Consider the following 20,554-nt stretch of genomic DNA (forward strand, 5'->3'; position numbering starts at 1 on the left):
TAGGGAAAGGACAAGCAGAGGGTGGATTCTGTATATACAGGTTCTGAGAACCGACAGGCAGGCATGCCTCAGATACCCACTGCCGACTGGTTACCATCAGATAACCAGGCATGCTGGGCCCGTTCTCCCTCCTTACTCCTGAGCTCCTGGGCAAGTCATTTCCCTTTTCTGGCTCTCAGGTTCCTCGCTTATAAATTCAGAGATTGATTGACTTAGGGCTATATTTCTCAAAATAGGCTCATGAGAGCACTGGAGATGTTAATGGATGCGGGGTTTCTGAGGCCAAGTCAGGATGCTGCTCTCCCTTCTGTTCCTAAGTTCCTCCTTGCACATCCACATACCAAAGGCTTTGAGAAATCCTGCAGAAAAGGATTTTCTTTTGTTTGATGCAGCAGTTCCGCAACTTACACAAACATGAAAAGCTCTTTTTTTCAACTAGATGACCATTAAGATTCTTCGGTAAGAAGTTGCAAAGACAACAGTTTATGGAGATAACTCTGACAGAACAGAGGATTTTCTGGTTACCTTCGAGGACACCCTCTTTGAAGGTCCTGAATTATTGTAAATGCTGTTTGACTTGTGCATATTTTCCATGAATTATTGTTTGTAAAGGACACATTTAATAGAATATTATTTAGAAATCTATTGGAAAAAAAAAATCCTGTGCATAAAAGTAAGCAAAACCACACCATCAGCAGAAACATAAGATTTATGGGGATCCCTATTATTTTTCAGGAACACAGCATTTTAGTGTATAAAACTTCCAAGGTTGAATAGAATATGCTTTCATGCTCCACTGGAAGACCTAGGATGGCCTTAGGCAGACTTAGTTTAGATTACATGAATGAGGACAGAGGTAAGCTCCCCAGCCACTAATGAATGTTAACTCCCATCTGCCACCACAATGACTAACCTTTCTCCAGTTCTGAGGCACCAAAGAAAGCTGTGTATGCCTGGGGATGAAGAGCTGGGAGACTGGTCAGAGAAACTCGTTCAACTTCAGCTCTAGACCCCTCATGGTGTTAGATGGTAGGAATGGGCATCTGTGAGTTATCCTGAATATGCCACAAACCATGGGCAGGGTAAACTTAACTCATGGTAAAGCTTTACAGGATAGTAAAAAATGTCAAGTTTCTTGGCTTCTGGGGACAGAACATAGGGAAGGACAATTATTTCACATTGTTCAAGACTTGTAACTGGCCAGTGCTGGTAAAAAGATGGGCAACCTTGGGTCTTGTATCAACTCTGAATACGATAACTTTGTTATTACCCATCCATAGACTGATGTTATTGGTTTTCTCATGCTTCCTTACTAAATGATTAGTGTTACTTGCCTCTTCTATCTTCTAAATAAGAAGTTCCAACATTAGGCAATACTAACAGTGTTATTGGGTGACCACTATGTGTTATGTACTATGCTAAGTCATTTTTATAATTCACCATTAATCCCAAGAGGACAGTGATCACACTTGATCACCACTTGTTTACCCAGCATGAGTATCTGGCACACTGAATAAATGAATGAACAAACAGATGAACACATGATCAGATGAATGAGTAACTTCCCCAGGTAGGCATCCTTATCCTATTCTACCAATGAAGGAGGTAACTGACTTCTCCAAAGCTACTTGGTTAAGAGCCCTAGGAACTGGGATTCAAAAATCAGATCTGTCAGGCTCCACGGTCTGGTCCCTTCTGCGGATAGGAAGCCAGCCCCTGGGCTAAACCCTTACGTACCTTTTCTGGGCCTCCTGTTTGCTGCAGCATGTTTCACAATAATACTTCTGTTCACTACACAGTGTTTCTGTGTTGCTGAAATCTCTGCAGAGAAAAATATTTTCAACTCAACAGAAGTCCAAAATGTACTCAGCTTACCATGTCCTAAACTCTCTATTACCTGCAGGGTAATTTTTAAGTGAATGTGGAGAAAGAAGTAATGAGAAAAGATCCTTCTTGGGAGCAAGTGCTATGATGATTAGAGCATGTTCACTAGGCTGGGTTATGATTTCACCATGAAAGATTTTCAAGTAAGCTTTATTTAATGGGACACAGATAGATCTAAATTAGGGTTTCCAACTGATTCAGGGAAAAAAGAAAAAAAAAAGAAACTCAAGGTTTTTAAGAGACAGTACCTGAAAACTGGAGATAAAAATTATAATAGAAAAATACTAACTATAGTAAAAGCCAACCATTGCAGTGAAAGTCAAATCCAAAAAACCATCACACAAAATGCCAGGAGACATTACTACACGGTTAATGAAAAACGATCTGTCTTATTAGGTGGTTTACATTTTCAAAGAGCTCGAAAGATAATAAAATTTAAATCGTATTCAATGGCCCTTATATTGAACTCAGCAAGTCTCAAATTATCAGGAGATGACTACCAACCCCCTGCTCCCCTCCTCCCCACATGCTGGAAGATAAGAACTCCCGACTACCTCCTCTTGAGAACAAACGCCATTGGGATGCTATATCTGTATTCACCTCATCATAAGATTTTACTGTACTACTCATAGCTTTCATTTTTTAAAATGTCATGGCTTTTCATTCTTCTCTGGTCATCAAGATTCTACTTAACATTCCTGGGGTACTGCCTCAAAGGCTGAATAGAACATCCAGAATATCATAACACCCTGGAGTCTTGAAAAAGGCCGTGACATTTCCTTATTCATAGGGAGTGTCCTGGCACTAGATCGACCAGCTTTTACCAAACAGAAAAAGTTATTTACGTGGTGTTACTAACTCAACCACTTAAATAGAGCTTATCAAGAAAATACATAGATTATTCATTCATTAGATTCCCCAGTGGCTACCGACCATACCCTGGACTGGGTGCTGGGGATCCACAGAGAACGCCTGCCCTCACAGCACACAGGTTACCAGAGACACACGCAATGAGCCATTTACAAGACTTAGTGTTCGGTGCAGGTTAAACATACATCATTTCATACTACTGACTCCCCTGCCTAAAGCTCTTCGATAGTTTCCTGGTGAATTCAGGAATAAAGTCCAAATTTCTTTTTTAACTTCTTAAAAAATTTATTTGACTGTGCTGGGTCTTAAGTTGCAGCATGTGGGATCTAGTTCCCAGGCCAGGGATCGAACCCGGCTCCCCTGCACTGGGGGCGCCGAGTCTTAGCCACTGGACCACCAAGGAAGTCCCTAAAATCCATATTTCTTGCTATGTCAACAGACTGTCTGCTCTTCTGACCCATCTCCTGCATTCCCACCTCCTTCACGCTGCTCCAGTCCCACTGGCTGGCCTTCTCTGCAGCTCCAGGGTGCCACGCTATCCCTGCTTCGGGCATTTGCTAGTGCCATTTTTCTCTGCACTGACAGCTCTTTTTCCAGATGCTTCCATCACTGGCCCTGCTCATTGTTCAGAGCTCAGCTTCTACATCACCTCTTTGGAAAGGACTTCCCCAGTCACTCTCTCCAAACCCATCTAGACCCTACTCTGTTGCTGTCTTGTTTTCCTCTGAGTACTTATCACTATCTGAAACATCCTCCTACTTGCTGGATAACATGTATGGACAGTGACCGTGTCCGTCTCACTCACTGCCAGAGTCCCAGCACTGAGAATAGGCCTGACACACAATAGCACTCAACGATGTGTGCTGGATGAACAAAGAGAAATGCATGTGTATAAAGTCCCCAGCAAAGTACAGAGGATGGAGAAATGAACTTGAACTGGGGCAAATCAGGATGTTTCCCCAAGGGGTGATATCTGAGTCAGATTCTCAAAAAGGGAGAGTGAACCAAGGGATTAAGAGTCCAGGATTCCAGAAAGAGTGAAGGCCATGGTCAAGAGGCATGAACACAAGGTAGAGAGCACGCTTCTTAGAAGCTGTATGGACCCTGTGGCCCTCTAACTTGTCTCTGTGGGCTTGACAGCATCAGATGGTGCTTTCTGGACCATTTCTGGCAGCACTCTGGAGGAAGGACTAGAGGGGGTCGAAAAGCAAAAACACAGTTTAGAAGGCAAGTATACTCAACCCTCAGATTCCAAGTGCCTGGTACCTGATACAAGCTCAAACTCAGCTGAATGAATACTGCTCGGCTCTTCATGGAGTAACTGTTGTGAAATCTCCTCTTGGTCTGCACAAGATTTACTGGGGTAGAACAGAGCAACCAAGAAGGGGCAGTGAGCCTGGGTGAGGGTGGAGAGTCATAGTTTTGGAATGTCTACCACAGATAAACCTCTCCTCTATCCTACTAAAGAATCAGAGTAAGTCAGGCAACAACACTGTAAATAAGGTACACTCCAATAAAAGTTAATTAAAAAAAGACCACCTCAGGCAAGTACAGCAAATAAGAAATTACACACTTTCTACTCAAATTTTTCAATAAAAAATGTTTTTGTAGATCCACAAAGGTAAAAACATAGCAGAAGTTGGTACTTAAAGACCTGATTCACCATCCTGCCCAGCCCTAGATGACTGGAAGCTTGTTGCCACAGGAGAGGCAGGACAAAGCCTTCAGAGCATCTGTGAGTCAAGAACTGGAAAATGCAGCTAAGTTATAAAGACGGAGTGGCCCCAGCAGGAAACTGAGGCACAGCAGATCTGTCAGATAATGCTGTACAGTTGTTGGAACAAAAGAGGGCAACAAATGTTGAGGAAACTCCTCAATGAGGAAATCAAAGAGGAGAGAAGAAAGGTCTTTTAGACACTCTGGATAAATTACATTAAAGCACAGAGGAGAGGTTACCAGGAAAGCACAAAACTCTGTATTTCTTGAAAATGAGTCAAAGAAACACTTTTAAAAAATATACTTTGGGAGCAAGTCTAATATGAAACACATACCTTCATAAGGACTATAAAGCCTAATGGAAATGTACACAAGAAAACTTGAAAAAAATGGAGAATGACTATGTTTCCAGCTGAGACGGCTACAGGTTGTAATAGCTATCATGACCAAGGTAATGTCTATGGTTGAGAGAAAACACTTTTTATTTAAATCTTAACCTTTCACTCAACACATTAGCTCAAAAATTGATTTAAAAAAATTCTCAGGGGCGGTCCTAAGATGGAGGAGGAATAGGACGGGGAGACCACTTTCTCGCCCACAAATTCATTGAAAGAATATTTGAAACCGAGCAAATTCCACAAAACAACTTCTGAATGCTGGCAGAGGACATCAGGCACCCAGAAAGGCAGCCCATTGTCTTTGAAAGGAGGTAGGACAAAATATAAAAGATAAAAAGACCAAAGAGGTAAGGACGGAGATCCTTCCCGAGAAGGGAATTTCTAAAAAGAGAGGTTTCCAAACACCAGGAAACACTCTCTCTGGCGGGTCTATGGCAAGCCTTGGAATCTCAGAGGGTAAAATAACCGGGAGGAAAAATAAATAAATAATTAAAATCCATAGATTACATGCCTACCAGCAACTCCCAGCGGAGGAGCAGCCCGGACGCTCCAATCGCCCATTAGCAAGCAGGGGCTGGACAGGGAGGTGCAAGCTGCATTGCTTAGGGTATGGACCTCGCCTGAATGCCCCGAGGGCAATCTGAGGGAACTAGCTTGAGACAGCAACCCAGACTGTGGGATAGCTATGGGCGGCTCAGACGGTAAAGCGTCTGTCTACAATGCGGGAGACCCGGGTTTGATCCCTGTGTTGCGAAGATCCCCTGGAGAAGGAAATGGCAATCCACTCCAGGACTATTGCCTGGAAATCCCATGGACAGAGGAGCCTGGTAGGCTACAGTCCATGGGGTCGCAAAGAGTCAGACACAACTGAGCAACTTCACTTTCACTTTCAAGACACCGCCAGGTCTGCTCACAGAACAAAGGACTGAGCAGAGCTAGCCGGCTGTGGACCAGCCCATCCCCCACGGGAGACAGGCAGGTGAGGGCAGCCAGAGCTGGAAGGGGGCAATCCTGGCCCCCGAGAGGCATCCTATACCAAACTGCAAGCTGACATCATTGCTAACCAAGACTTCTTGGGATTCTGGATAGTCAACATCCGCCAGAAGAGTTGCAGACAGAGATCAGTTCCCCAGAAGAGACACACGGCACACCTGAGAAGGCATGCCCGTTGTACACCCAGAAAACCGAGTGGCTGGGACGGGGGAGGCGATAAGTCGCAGCCTTCAACTGGGGGCAACTGCGCTCATCAAGCACCTGGTCACCTGAGCTGCTCGGACCTGGAAGAGCACAAAACGCAGGCCCAACCAAATCTGCGCCTTTGTGGAGTACCCGAGAGCCTGAACGGCTTAGACCTGGGGACTGCATGAAACCCAGGGCCTGCGTCAAGACAGTTCCCGGCAGAGCAACCTAGAGTCTGAGCAGTGTAGACTGGGAAAGTACATGCACCGTGAGCAGGGGCAAACCCAGTGTGGCTGAATCACTGTGAGCACACGCCAGTGATATTTGTTTGCAATGTTCCTACCTCCCCACAGCACAACTGAACAAGTGAGCCTAAAAAAAGTGACCTCCACTGCCCCACTTGTGTCAGGGTGGAAATTAGACACTGAAGAGACTAGCAAACAGAAGAAGCTAAAATAAACAAAGGGAACCGCTTTGGAAGTGACAGGTGCAATAGATTAAAACCCTGTAGTTAGCACTGACTCCATAGGAAGAGGCCTATAGACCTTGAGAAGTACAAGCTGGACCAAGGAACTGAAAATCTGAAAATGAACTGACCCCACACTATCCACAACAGCTCCAGAGAAAGTCCTAGATATATTTTTATTATAATCATTTTTTAAATTAAAAAAAATTTAATTTTTAAGTCCCCTATTACATCTTTAATTTTCATTTTTATAACCTACTATTACCTTGCAAAAAGAAAAAAGAGAGACCCTATTTTTAAAGCAAACTTCATATATATATATATAATTTTTTTGACTCTTTTTTTTAATATTCTATTTTTGAGAATCTAACCTCTACTCTAGATTTTTAATCTTTGCTTTCTGGTATTTGTTATAAATTTTGTACCTTTAAGAACCCAATCTTCAGTACCCATTTTCACTTGGGTGCAAGATTACTGGCTTGACTGCTCTCTCCCTCTTTGGACTCTCCTTTTTCTCCACCAGGTCGCCTCTATCTCCTCCCTCCCCCTTTTCTTCTCTACCCAACTCAGAATCTCTTTGCGTGTTCTGGGCTGTGGAGAACACTTAGGGAACTGATTACTGGCTGGATCTGTCTCTCTCCTTTTGATTCCCCCTTTTATCCTCCTGGCCACCTCTGTCTCCTTCCTCCCTCTTCTCTTCTCTGTGTAACTTCGTAAACATCTCTGAGCGGTCCAGACTGTGGAGAGCACATAGGGAAGTGATTACTGGCTAGCTTACTCTTTTCCCTTTTGATTCCCCCTCTTCTCCTCCTGGTTACCTCTATGTCCCTCCTCACTCTTCTCCATGTAACTCTGTGTACCTCTCCAGGTGTCCCTCACTGGGGAGAAACTTTTCATCATTAACCTAGATGTTTTATCGTCGGTGCTGTATAGATGGAGAAGTCTTGAGATTCCTGTAAGAATAAGACTGAAAACCAGAGGCAGGAGGCTTAAGTCCAAATCCTGAGAACACCAGAGAACTCCTGAATCCAGGGAACATTAATCAATAGGAGCTCATCAAACGCTTCCATACCTGCACTGAAACCAAGAACCACCCAAGGGCCAACAAGTTCCAGACCAAGACATACCATGCAAATTCTCCAGCAACACAGGAACATAGCTATGAGCTTCAATATACAGGCTGCCCAAAGTCACACCAAACCCACTGACACCTCAAAACTCATTACTAGATACTTCATTGCACTCCAGAGAGAAGAAATCCAGTTCCACGCACCAGAACACCAACACAAGCTTCCCTAACCAGGAAACCTTGACAAGCCACTCGTCCAACCCCACCCACAGTGAGGAACCTCCACAATAAAGAGGAACCACAAACTGCCAGAATACAGAAAGGCCACCACAAACACAGCAATATAAACAAGATGAAAAGGCAGAGAAGTACCCAGCAGGTAAAGGAACAGGATAAATGCCCACCAAACCAAACAAAAGAGGAAGAGATAGGGAATCTACCTGATAAAGAATTCCAAATAATGATAGTGAAAATGATGCAAAACCTTGAAAACAAATTGGAATTACAGATAAATAGCCTGGAGACAAGGATCGAAAAGATGCAAGAAAGAACTTCCCCGGTGACTCAGACAGTAAAGCGTCTGCCTACAATGTGGGAGACCTGGGTTCAATCCCTGGGTTGGGAAGATCTCCTGGAGAAGGGAATGGCAACCCACTCCGGTATTCTTGCCTCACCCCCCAAAGAGCAGCTCAAAGAAATATTTTGGGCTTCCCTGATAGCTCAGTTGGTAAAGAATCCACCTGCAATGCAGGAGACCCCGGTTGGATTCCTGGGTCGGGAAGATCCCCTGGAGAAGCGAAAGGCTACCCACTTCAGTATTCTGGCCTAGAGAATTCCATGGACAGTCCATGAGGTTGCAAAGAGTGGGACATGACTGAGCCACTTTCACTTTCAAACCAACAATTTGCCCCATAATAATCATAGAGATAATAACCATAGAAGAAATTAAAAAGAGTCAATATATAATGAATAATGTAATAAATGAGATCAAAAACACTCTGGAGGGAACTAACAGTAGAATAATGGAGGCAAAATATAGGATAAGTGAGGTAGAAGATAGAATGGTAGAAATAAATGAAACCGAGAGGAAAAAAGAAAAAAGAATTAAAAGAAATGAGGACAACCTCAGAGACCTCTGGGACAATGTTAAATGCCCCAACATTCAAATCATAGGAGTCCCAGAAGAAGAAGACAAAAAGAAAGACCATGAGAAAATACTTGAGGAGGTAATAGTTGAAAACTTTCCTAAAATGAGGAGGGAAATAATCACCCAAGTCCAAGAAACCCAGAGTGTCCAAAATGGATAAACTCAAGGCGAAACACCCCAAGACACATATTAATCAAATTAACAAAGATCAAACACAAAGAACAAATATTAAAAGCAGCAAGGGAAAAACAACAAATAACACACAAGGGGATTCCCATAAGGATAACAGCGGATCTTTCAATATAAACTCTTCAGGCCAGAAGGGAATAGCAGAACATACTTAAAGTGATGAAAGATAATAACCTACAGCCCAGATTACTATACCCAGCAAGGATCTCATTCAAATACAAAGGAGAAATCAAAAGCTTTACAGACAAGCAAAAGCAGAGAGAATTCAGCACTACCAAACCAGCTTTCCAACAAATGCTAAAGGATCTTCTCTAGACAGGAAACACAGAAAGGGTGTATAAATTCGAACCCAAAACAATAAAGTAAATGGCAACAGGATCAAACTTATCAATAATTACCTTAAATGTAAATGGGTTGAATGCCCCAATCAAAAGACAAAAACTGGCTGAATGGATACAAAAACAAGACCCCTATATATGTTGTCTACAAGAGACCCACCTTGAAACAAGGGACACATACAGACTGAAAGTGAAGGGCTGGGAAAAGATATTCCATGCAAATAGAGACCAAAAGAAAGCAGGAGTAGCAATACTCATATCAGATAAAATGGACTTTAAAACAAAGACTGTGAAAAGAGACAAAGATGGACACTACATAATGATCAAAGGATCAATCAAAGAAGAAGATATAACAATTATAAATATATATGCACCCAACATAGGAACACCACAATATGTAAGATAAATGGTAACAAGTATGAAAGGGGAAATTAACAATAACACAATAATAGTGGGAGACTTTAATACCCCACTCACACCTATGGATATATCAACTAAATAGAAAATTAACAAGGAAAACACAAAATTCCAACATATTAAAAATTCCAACATATGGAGGCCGAACAACACGCTGCTGAATAACCAACAAATCACAGAAGAAATCAAAAAAGAAATCAAAATTTGCATAGAAATGAATGAAAATGAAAACACAACAACCCCAAATCTATGGGACACTGTAAAAGCAGTGCTAAGGGTAAGGTTCATAGCAATACAGGATTACCTCAAGAAACAAAAAAAAAAGTCAAATAACCTAACTCGACACCTAAAGCAACTAGAAAAGGAAGAAATGAAGAACCCCAGGGTTAGTAGAAGGAAAGAAATCTTAAAAATTAGGGCAGAAAAAAATGCAAAAGAAACAAAAGAGACCATAGCAAAAATCAACAAAGCCAAAAGCTGGTTCTTTGACAAGACAAATAAAATTGACAAACCATTAGCCAGACTCATCAAGAAACAAAGGGAGAAAAATCAAATCAACAAAATTAGAAGTGAAAATGGAGAGATCACAACAGACAACACAGAAATACAAAGGATCATAAGAAACTATTATCAGCAACTATATGCAAATAAAATGGACAACTTGAAAGAAATGGACAAATTCTTAGAAAAGTACAACTTTCCAAAACTGAACCAGGAAGAAATAGAAAATCTCAACAGACCCATCACAAGCACGTAAATTGAAACTGTAATCAGAAATCTTCCAACAAACAAAGCCCAGGACCAGATGGCTTCACAGCTGAATTCTACCAAAAATTTAGAGAAGAGATAACACCTATCCTACTCAAACTCTTCCAGAAAACTGCAGAGGAAGGTAAACTTCCAAACTTATTCTATGAGGCCACCATCACCCTAATACCAAAACCTGAAAAAGATCCCACAAAAAAAGAAAACTACAGGTCAATATCACTGATGAACATAGATGCAAAAATCCTTAACAAAATTCTAGCAAACAGAATCCAACAACACATTAAAAAGATCATACATCATGACCAAGTGGGCTTTATTCCAGGGATGCAAGGATTCTTCAATATCCGCAAATCAATCAATGTAACACATCACATTAACAAATTGAAAAATAAAAACCATATGATTATCTCAATAGATGCAGAGAAAGCCTTTGACAAAATTCAACATCCATTTATGATAAAAAAAAAAAACCCTCCAGAAAGCAGGAATAGAAGGAACATACCTCAACATAATAAAAGCTATATATGACAAACCCTCAGCAAACATTATCCTCAATGGTGAAAAACTGAAAGCATTTCCCCTAAAGTCAGGAACAAGACAAGGGTGCCCACTTTCACCACTACTATTCAACATAGTTTTGGAAGTTTTGACCACAGCAATCAGAGCAGAAAAAGAAATAAAAGGAATCCATATTGGAAAAGAAAAAGTAAAACTCTCACTGTTTGCAGATGACATGATCCTTTTATAGAAAACCCTAAAGACTCCACCAAAAAATTACTAGAGCTAATCAATGAATATAGTAAAGTTGCAGGATATAAAATTAACACACAGAAATCCCTTGCATTCCTATACACTAACAGTGAGAAAACAGAAAGAGAAATTAAGGAAACAATTCCATTCACCATTGCAACAAAAGGAAAAAAAATACTTAGGAATATATCTACCTAAAGAAACAAAAGACCTATATATAGAAAACTATAAAACACTGATGAAAGAAATCAAAGAGGACACAAATAGATGGAGAAATATACCGTGTTCATGGATCAGAAGAATCAATATAGTGAAAATGAGTATACCACCCAAAGCAACCTACAGATTCAATGCAATCCCTATCAAGCTACCAACGGTATTTTTCAGAGAACTAGAACAAATAATTTCACAATTTGTATGGAAATACAAAAAACCTTCAATAGCCAAAGCAATCTTGAGAAAGAAGAATGGAACTGGAGGAATCAACCTGCCTGACTTCAGTCTCTACTACAAAGCCACAGTCATCAAGACAGTATGGTACTGGCACAAAGACAGAAATATAGATCAATGGAACAAAATAGAAAGCCCAGAGATAAATCCACGCACCTATGGACACCTTATCTTTGACAAACGAGGCAAGAATATACAAGGGAGGAAAGACAATCTCTTTAACAAGTGGTGCTGGGAAAACTGGTCAACCACTTGTAAAAGAATGAAACTAGAACACTTTCTAACACCATACACAAAAATAAACTCAAAATGGATTAAAGATCTCAACGTAAGACCAGAAACTATTAAACTCCTAAAGGAAAACAGGCAAAACACTCTCCAACATAAACCACAGCAGGATCCTCTATGACCCACCTCCAAGAATATTGGAAATAAAAGCAAAAATAAACAAATGGCACCTAACTGAAATTAAAATCTTCTGCACAACAAAGGAAACTATAAGCAAGGTGAAAAGACAGCCTTCAGAATGGGAGAAAATAATAGCAAACGAAGCAACGGACAAAGAATTAATCTCAAAAATATTCAAGCAACTCCTGCAGCTCAATTCCAGAAAAATAAGCGACCCAATCAAAAAATGGGCCAAAGAACTAAATAGACATTTCTCCAAAGAAGACATATAGATGACTAACAAACACATGAAAAGATGCTCAACATCACTCATTATCAGAGAAATGCAAATCAAAACCACAAAGAGGTACATTTCAAGCCAGTCAGAATGGCTGCTATCCAAAAGTCTAAAAGCAATAAATGCTGGAGAGGGTGTGGAGAAGAGGGAACCCTCTTACACTGTTGGTGGGAATGTAAGCTAGTACAGCCACTATGGAGAACAGTGTGGAGATTCCTTAAAAAACTGGAAATAGAACTGCCATATGACCCAGCAATCCCACTGCTGGGCATACACACCAAGGAAACCAGAAATGAAAGAGACACATGTACCCCAATGTTCATCACAACACTCTTTATAATAGCCAGGACATGGAAGCAACCTAGACGTCCATCAGCAGACGAATGGATAAGAAAGCTGTGGTACATATACACAATGGAATATTACTCAGCCATTAAAAAGAATACATTTGAATCAGTTCTAATGAGGTGGATGAAACTGGAGCCTATTATACAGAGTGAAGTAAGCCAGAAAGAAAAACACCAATACAGTATACTAACACATATATATGGAATTTAGAAAGATGGTAACGATAACCCTGTATGCGAGACAGCAAAAGAGACACAGGTGTATGGAACAGTCTTTTGGACTCTGTGGGAGAAGGCGAGGGCGCGATGATATGGAAGAATGGCATTGAAAGATGTAAATTACCACATGTGAAACGAATCGCCAGTCCAGGTTTAATGCATGATACAGGGTGCTTGGGGCTGGTGCACTGGGATGACCCAGAGGGATGGGATGGGGTGGGAGGGGGGTTCAGGATGGGCAACATGTGTACACCTGTGGTATATTCAAGTCAATGTATGACAAAACCAATACAATATTGTAAAGTAAAATAAATAAATAAATAAACAGGAAAAAAAAGAAAGCAAGCAAGCTGTGGTACATATCTACAATGGAATATTACTCAGCCATTAAAAAGAATACATTTAAATCAGTTCTAATGAGGTGGATGAAACTGGAGCCTATTATACAGAGTGAAGTAAGCCAGAAAGAAAAACACCAATACAGTATACTAATGCATATACATGGAATTTAGAAAGATGGTAATGATAACCCTGTATGCGAGACAGCAAAAGAGACACAGGTGTATAGAACAGTCTTTTGGACTCTGTGGGAGAGGGCGAGAGTGGGATGATTTGGGAGAATGTCATTGAAACATGTAAATTATCGTATGTGAAACGAATCGCCAGTCCAGGTTTGATGCATGATACAGGCTGCTCGGAGCTGGTGCACTAGGATGACCCAGAGCGATGGTATGGGGAGGGAGGTGGGAGGGGGGTTCAGGATGGGGAACACATGTACACCCATGGCAGATCCATGTCAATGTATGGCAAAACCAATACAATGTTGTAAAGTAAAAAAAAAAAAATCTCAAACTAAGGAGGTCTCTCGATAATTTTATGTTATGATGCACATTTAAAAAATTGTGGCAAAAGAAAAACAAAAACAAAACAAACAACAACAACAAAAAATAGTGCCACGGAGAAAGGAGCTGGGGTACACTGACACGGCCGCTCTGCCGCAGCTCCAGGCTCTGCCTGGGAGTCGAGGGGATCTACACACACCTGTAACCCATCTTCCATGGCATATAAGCTAGGAAGCTTTGTTCTAGAATCTACAGCAGTGGTTCACTCGGCTGCTCATCAGAATCACCAGGGGAGCTTTCAAAACAATCTCAATCCCCCATCACTCTGCCCCAAGCCAAATGACGTGAGAATGTCTCCAAGAACCAGAGGCACCATTGTTCTTAAAACTCCCTAGGTGGTTCCAATATGCTCCGTGGGCTGAGAGCCACTGTCCCCAGCGCTTTGCAAATATGAACATGTTATGGGAATCACCTGGAAATCTTGTCCAAGTGCAGGCACTGACTCGTGCACTCATTGTTGAAGGAGACCAGAGATTCTGCCCTACTAATGACCCAGGTAATGTCAACGGTACTAGCTCGCAGACCCCTATTCGAGTAGCAAAGATCTAGGGCAGCAGTTCTCAAACTCTGGCGGTATCAAAACCATCTGGAAAATTAAGGAATAGTAGATGCCCAGGCTCACAGAAGTTAAATATCACCTAGGCCTCCATTTTTACCAACTTCTCCAGATGATTCTCATATGCACCAAAGTTTGAGAACTACTGACTCAAGTGTTAAAGAAGGTTGAAAAAAAGAAATCCACAAGAAAGATGTGTCAGATATTAGCAAATACCATATATGAGAAACAGCCAAAACTAAGACACAAGCCAGATAAACAGAGAAACTGACAGATAAGCATATGGCAATAGATTTGTGATAGAGTTCCATATAAACTTGGCACAGAGAAGTTTCCAAAATGAAAAGACATTTTTTTAAAAGGAAGAGTAATTTTAAAATAGAGCTTTGGGAGAACTAAAAAACGCTGACCTCCCTGGCCCTGGGAGAATGGGCATTTTTAATGAGAGAAGGACAGAGGAAGAGGAGAGTGGTGTCAGAGCATGGAGCCCTTTGAGGAGAAAGGTACATTTCTGTGCAGGAGCCACAGGGAGGGACTAAGGCCCTGAAGTGAAAGACAAAAAATACCCAAAGGACAAGGGGGTGAGATAAACACGTATTTTAAGTTTTTGCCTGAGGCCATCCCTGAACTTTTCAAAAGAAAAAGAAATTTCTCAGTATCCTCCTATGATGCAGATGGCTCACTCTGCCTGCCTAAGACACGGTGCTGTGATGTGAAATATTAGAAGTATAGCTCAGCTACAATATGGCTTTAATGGCTTCTCTAAACCTGTTTCCCGAATTAACCACTATTTATATCATCATTTCTCTGGGATAAAAGTTCATTGAAAACACGTTGTAATTGATCACCTAAAGCCCTTCTGGAAGAAGGTGGCAGAAGTCTTAACATTTAAATCCTACAATTTTAGCTTGATTTTTAACTTTTCTCAATATCAAAATAAATGGTAAGGATATCACACCAGAAGAGATATGCAGGCATGATGTTAAAGAAGACAACTCATAATTCTAGTTTGAAAAACAAATCCTCAAGAATGCAAACCACATTAAGCCATGAAAGGGGCCAAAAAAGATCATAATCATTCCTTCTCTTTTGTCTCAAATAGAAAAAGTTAACGGATCAGCTGGCATCATTTATTCCCTGGAACTCTCTCCTGCACTTTGTTCCTCTGGAAGAGGCTGGAAAGCTGCCACGCCCACCCCAGAACTCTCAGTGGTGAACAGCAACACCTGGCAGGCTTCTCTCTGTTGGGGAGGTGAGCTCTTAGGCACCGATGAAGGCAGGTCCAGTAAGTCAGCCAACGTCTATTTTCAGGATGATGTACTAAGGGGGAGGGGCAGGCCCTTCAGGAATATCAGCCTGGACAATCAGATGAGAATATGATGTTGTTTAAAATGTATTGTGAGGCTATTCTGTACCCATCCCGGCTTTAAGGCCTCCAAATGTCTCGAGCCTGCCTTCATCAGGTATGCACTGCCAATGTATATATTTCCTCCAGAAAAAAAAAGTGGGGGGACTTAGTTCTGGGTTACATTTGTCTGTAACGAGGCTCCCCAGTGGTTGAAATTCTCAGCTGGTCTCAAAGCTACAGCCACTGCCATCTGCCCTCCTGAACAGCCCAGGAATTTCTTAGAAGGGAGGGGAAGCAGCCTTCTAGCTCCTCTTCTCCAAGAAGAATGGGCAGGTAATACCCTTTCTTGTGCTCCCTCACATATGACCAGCTCTGGCATAACTTTATAGCTTTTTCGCCTCCTTGTGATCACAAAACCCTAAGGAAATCAAAACTGGCTTCTTTTCACAGGAATATTAAGAGCCCCTGCCAAAAACAGAACCAATCAGAAGAAACAAAAAAAGCTATCCTGGCCTGAAAAATGCTTTGCAAACAGAGACCATAAATGTGTCCTGGACATCTGGACCCAAGGCATCTGGAGACAAAGGATAAAATGCCAGACCAGCAGGAGGTGCTGAGGCAACTTGGTGGGGACAGGGGAAGGCTCAGCCTCCTGGGAATTATCGAGTAACCAGCCCCCAGCTCACACAATACATGACACCCAGACGAACTGGGACGTTCTACCAGGTTGGAATTGGTGCCTCTACCATGAAAAATGACTTTCTAGCAGTCAACGGCCACAGCAAGTCCCTTTAATCTAAAGAGTTCTGAGTAACCTGAACTCCTGATAGAACAATTCTGTCACACAATGCCCACTGATAAAGATCAACAGCGCTTGGAAGAGAAAGACAAATACCATATGGTATCACTTATGTGTGGGATCTAAAATGTGACACAAATGAACTTATCTATGAAACAGACTCACAGACATAGAGAATAACAGCCTTGTGGTCGCTGGAGGGGTGTGGGCAGGGGGTGGAGGATTCGGAGTTTGGGGTTAGCAGATGCAAACCATTAAATATAGAATGGATGAACAAGTTCCTACTACACAGCACAGGGAACTATATTCAATATCCTGTGACAAACCAAAAAAGAATGCATATGTAAGTATAACTGAATCACCCCGAGGTACAGCAGAGATTAACACCACACTGTAAATCACCTATCCTTAAATAGAATAAACTTTTTTAAAATAAATAAATAAAAACCCAACAGTGCCCTGAGCTGATGAGGCATTCTAAGCAATGGGAAGGGCCACCCAGACCACCTGGCCTGCACCCCCACTACCAGCCACTCTCTAGACATGTTTAATGTCCTTCAAAGCACCAATTCCTGTCCGTGGATTCCCACTAGACTATAAGCGCCACGAGATACATACCTGACGCTATCCGTTGACCTCCGGTGTACAGAAGAGCGGGGCTGATTATAAGTTAAAAGGAGGAGAAAGAAGTGAGGACAGGACAGTGAATTGTGTCTCCAGAGTATTAAAATAGCAGAGACATCACTTTGCCAACAAAGGTCCGTATAGTCAAAGCTATGGTTTTTCCAGTAGCCATATACGGTAAGAGCTGCACCATAAAGAAGGCTGAGTGCCTGAAGAATTGATGCTTTCGGCATCAATTGTGGTGTTGGGAAGATGCTTGAGAGTCCTTTGGACAGCAAGGAGATCAAACCAGTCAATCCTAAAGGAAATCAACCATGGATATTCATTGGAAGGACTGATGCTGAAGCTCTAATACTCTGGCCACCTGATGGAAAGAGTCGACTCATTGGAAAAGACCCTGATGCTGGCAAAGATTGAGGGCAGGAGAAGGGGGCAACAGAGGATGAGATGATTATGCAGCATCACTGACTCCAGGACATAATTTGAACAAACTATGAGAGAGAGCTGAAGGACAGGGAAGCGAGGCGTGCTGCAGTCTATGGGGTCACAAAGAATCAGATACAACTTAGCAACTGAACAACAACAAATCAACTCTGAGCATGTTTTCAACTACAAGTCAAAACACAACATCTGCAGGAACCCTGGGCGTGTGTTACTCCTACACTCAGGGAACCTTACCTCCCCTCAACTCTAATTAGGAGAAAGCCTTCTTCCATGAATGAGCTCTACACAATGCTGCCAGATAGAGGAAAAGGCAATGCCCTCATCGGTTCTCAGTTCACAAGTGCATAATTTTTAAAATCAAAGACTAGATTAGCTTAGAAAAAGAAAGGAATGGTAGGCATCCGTAGCATTTTTCAACTTAATTGTGTGACTGTGATTGGGTATGTCTGTGTGTGTGGAGAGGCAGATGAGGGCCCAAAGCACACATCTGTATTAAAGATTAAAACCTTATTTTTAAACTTAATGACTAATGACTTCCACTTGATACCCTCACTCCTCAGCAGGACTCTTCTCTAGACAACATATACTTATTTCTAATCTCTCTAGGGAAAAAAGAAATAGAAAATAATAGGATTACATTGGTTTAACAGAAAGGAAGATTATCTCCTGAAGAAATACAGGAAATTTTCCCCCATGACTTATTAGCCTCATCAAAAACTCAGACCATAGTCAGAATTCATGAGGTTACCTTAGACAGTGGGTAATAGATGTGTTCTGCTCCACATCAACAGAAAGGTCAAGAAAATCTTCATCTTTGCTGCTAACCTGAAGCAAAAAAAGGAAAAAATAATTAGGTATAAAATAGATAATAGACAAGCAGGTATAATTTTGAATACTTACAGGGAACCAAAACCCGTAACTGCAGTTAAAGGCAGGTGTGACTTTGTATATTCACTGGCAACCGGTTAACCTTGAAAACAATCCCAAACAAGAGAAAACTCTAAATTCTTAGAAAACTCTAAAGCTTACCTATATCCCAGCTTTGACTCAGGCTTTTCACAATTATAACTCAACCAGATTTCTCTTCCTGTCCTTTCATTTCCCCCACTGTTTCAAAGCAAGAAGTATCAGACAGGTATCCTTACAGCTCAGCCTGGCAGAATGGTTAACAATGGAAACAGAAAAATGACAAGAGCCTTATAAACCTATTGCTCAGATGACTGCCCTCCATTAAGCTGTCTGCACTTCCTGCCAGTGCCCTGAAATCACTCCCTTCCTCTGGTGCCTCGTCATTCAAACTGTATGTGGGGCCAGGGAGCTGAAAGTACTATGGGCCGGAGGGTCACCCTACCTGCACACACAGCCGTCCTCTGGCCCAGCAAGTGCCATCCTGCAGAACGCCCACTTCTGTCTGGGGTACCACCCAGACCTGGAGCTTGGGCTTGGGCTGCTTTGCTTGCTAAGTCACTTCAGTCATGTCCGACTCTTTGTGATCCCATGGACTATAACTTGCCAGGCTCCTCTGTCCATGGGATTTTCCAGGCAAGAATACTGGAGTGGGTTGCCATGCCTTCCTCCAGAGGATCTTCCCGACCCAGGGACTGAACCCACATCTCTTATGTCTCCTGTGCTGGCCGAGTTGATCATCAGTCCCGACTATTTCTCAGCCTGCACAGCTAACAACACCACACCACTTCTGGGTCTGTACTTAATGAAGCTCACCAGCTAGCTTAGCATTTCACCATCTTGGAGTAGGAGGGACAAACGAGCCCAGCAGCAACTTTAAGATGCCCAGTCACCTAGCAGCAAACAAAAATAACACGCCTATAAATGTGACAACTATCCTAGGAGCCAGTACTCCAACATTCAGAGACGTGGACACAATCCTTCATGCTTTTGTTAGCACACCGAAGAATGGGTACCGGCAGTTGCCCAGCTCCATATCCTGTCTCTGCTACTTACAGTGGATGACTTTAGCCACTCTGTACCTCAGTTTCCTCATCTGTAAAGTGGGAGCAGTAAGAGTAGCTATTTCATAAAGTTGTTATGAGAATGAAATAAACTAATACATATAAAGTGCTTTAAGAAGTCAGTACTCAACAAATCCAGGAGGGGCAAAATATTTTAAATGGTCTAAAATGGTCAAATAGTTGGGAATGGGTTACTATGTTGTGGGCATAATATTACATGAAATACAGGACTCCTCTCCTGCACTTCCGCCACCACCATGAGAAAGGTAACCCAGGCTGGCCCCGTGACTGCTCCCCTGAAGAAGATGAGAGCCCCCAGAGGAGAGTGTTCTCACTAAGGTGTCCTGGCCAAGCCCAGACTAGAGCTCAACCCCCACCAGCCTGTGGATACATGTGTGAGACAGCTGAGATGCAGACCCACAGGTTTGGGTAAGGCCAGCTGGATCAGGCAACTCCCCACCAACCCAAGGCTGCAGAATTATAGTGAAAATAAATCAGAGTTGATTTAAGCCTCAGAGTTTTGGGGAAGTCTGTAGCAAAGCAACAAATAACCAACAGAACTACTTAACATGACAGGCATTCCTCCTTTCATTGCACCTGGCAGATACTGTGTTTTTTATAATTTGAAGATTTGTGGCAACTATGTGTCAGGCAAGTCTATTTGGTAACAACATTTGCTCACTTCATGTCTCTGTGTCACATTTTGGTAATTTTTGCAACATTAAAAATTTTTTCATTATTATGTCTTATGGTGATCTGTAATCAGTGATCTTTGATGTTACTACTCTGGCTTACTGAAGGTTCAAATGATGATTATCATTTTTTAGATTTAAATATTTTTTAATTAAAGTATATACATTTTTTAAATGCAATGCTATTATACACTTAAAAGACCACAATATAGTGTAAAAATAATGTTCACATGCACCGGAAAACCAAAAAATTTGTGACTTGCCTCTTTGTAATATTCACTTTATTGCAGTGGTCTGAAACCAAACTCGCAATACCTCCAAGGTATG

General features: G+C 41.8%; 1 protein-coding gene across 10 annotated transcripts in view; it reads right to left on the reverse strand.

Moving 5' to 3' along the window:
• USP46 (ubiquitin specific peptidase 46) overlaps positions 1-20,554 on the reverse strand; it is a 172,885-nt gene that overhangs the window by 9,332 nt on the left and 142,999 nt on the right. For all 10 annotated transcript variants that reach the window (XM_055588541.1, XM_055588551.1, XM_055588542.1 and 7 more), the window contains 2 exons: positions 18,314-18,390; positions 1,738-1,821 (listed from right to left, as the gene is read on the reverse strand). In XM_055588541.1, coding sequence (XP_055444516.1) covers positions 1,738-1,821; positions 18,314-18,390 — 161 coding nt within the window. The remainder of the gene's footprint in view (positions 1-1,737; positions 1,822-18,313; positions 18,391-20,554) is intronic.

This window comes from Bubalus kerabau, chromosome 7 (assembly GCF_029407905.1).
Source record: "Bubalus kerabau isolate K-KA32 ecotype Philippines breed swamp buffalo chromosome 7, PCC_UOA_SB_1v2, whole genome shotgun sequence".
In the NCBI taxonomy this organism is placed as follows: Eukaryota; Metazoa; Chordata; class Mammalia; order Artiodactyla; family Bovidae; genus Bubalus; species Bubalus kerabau.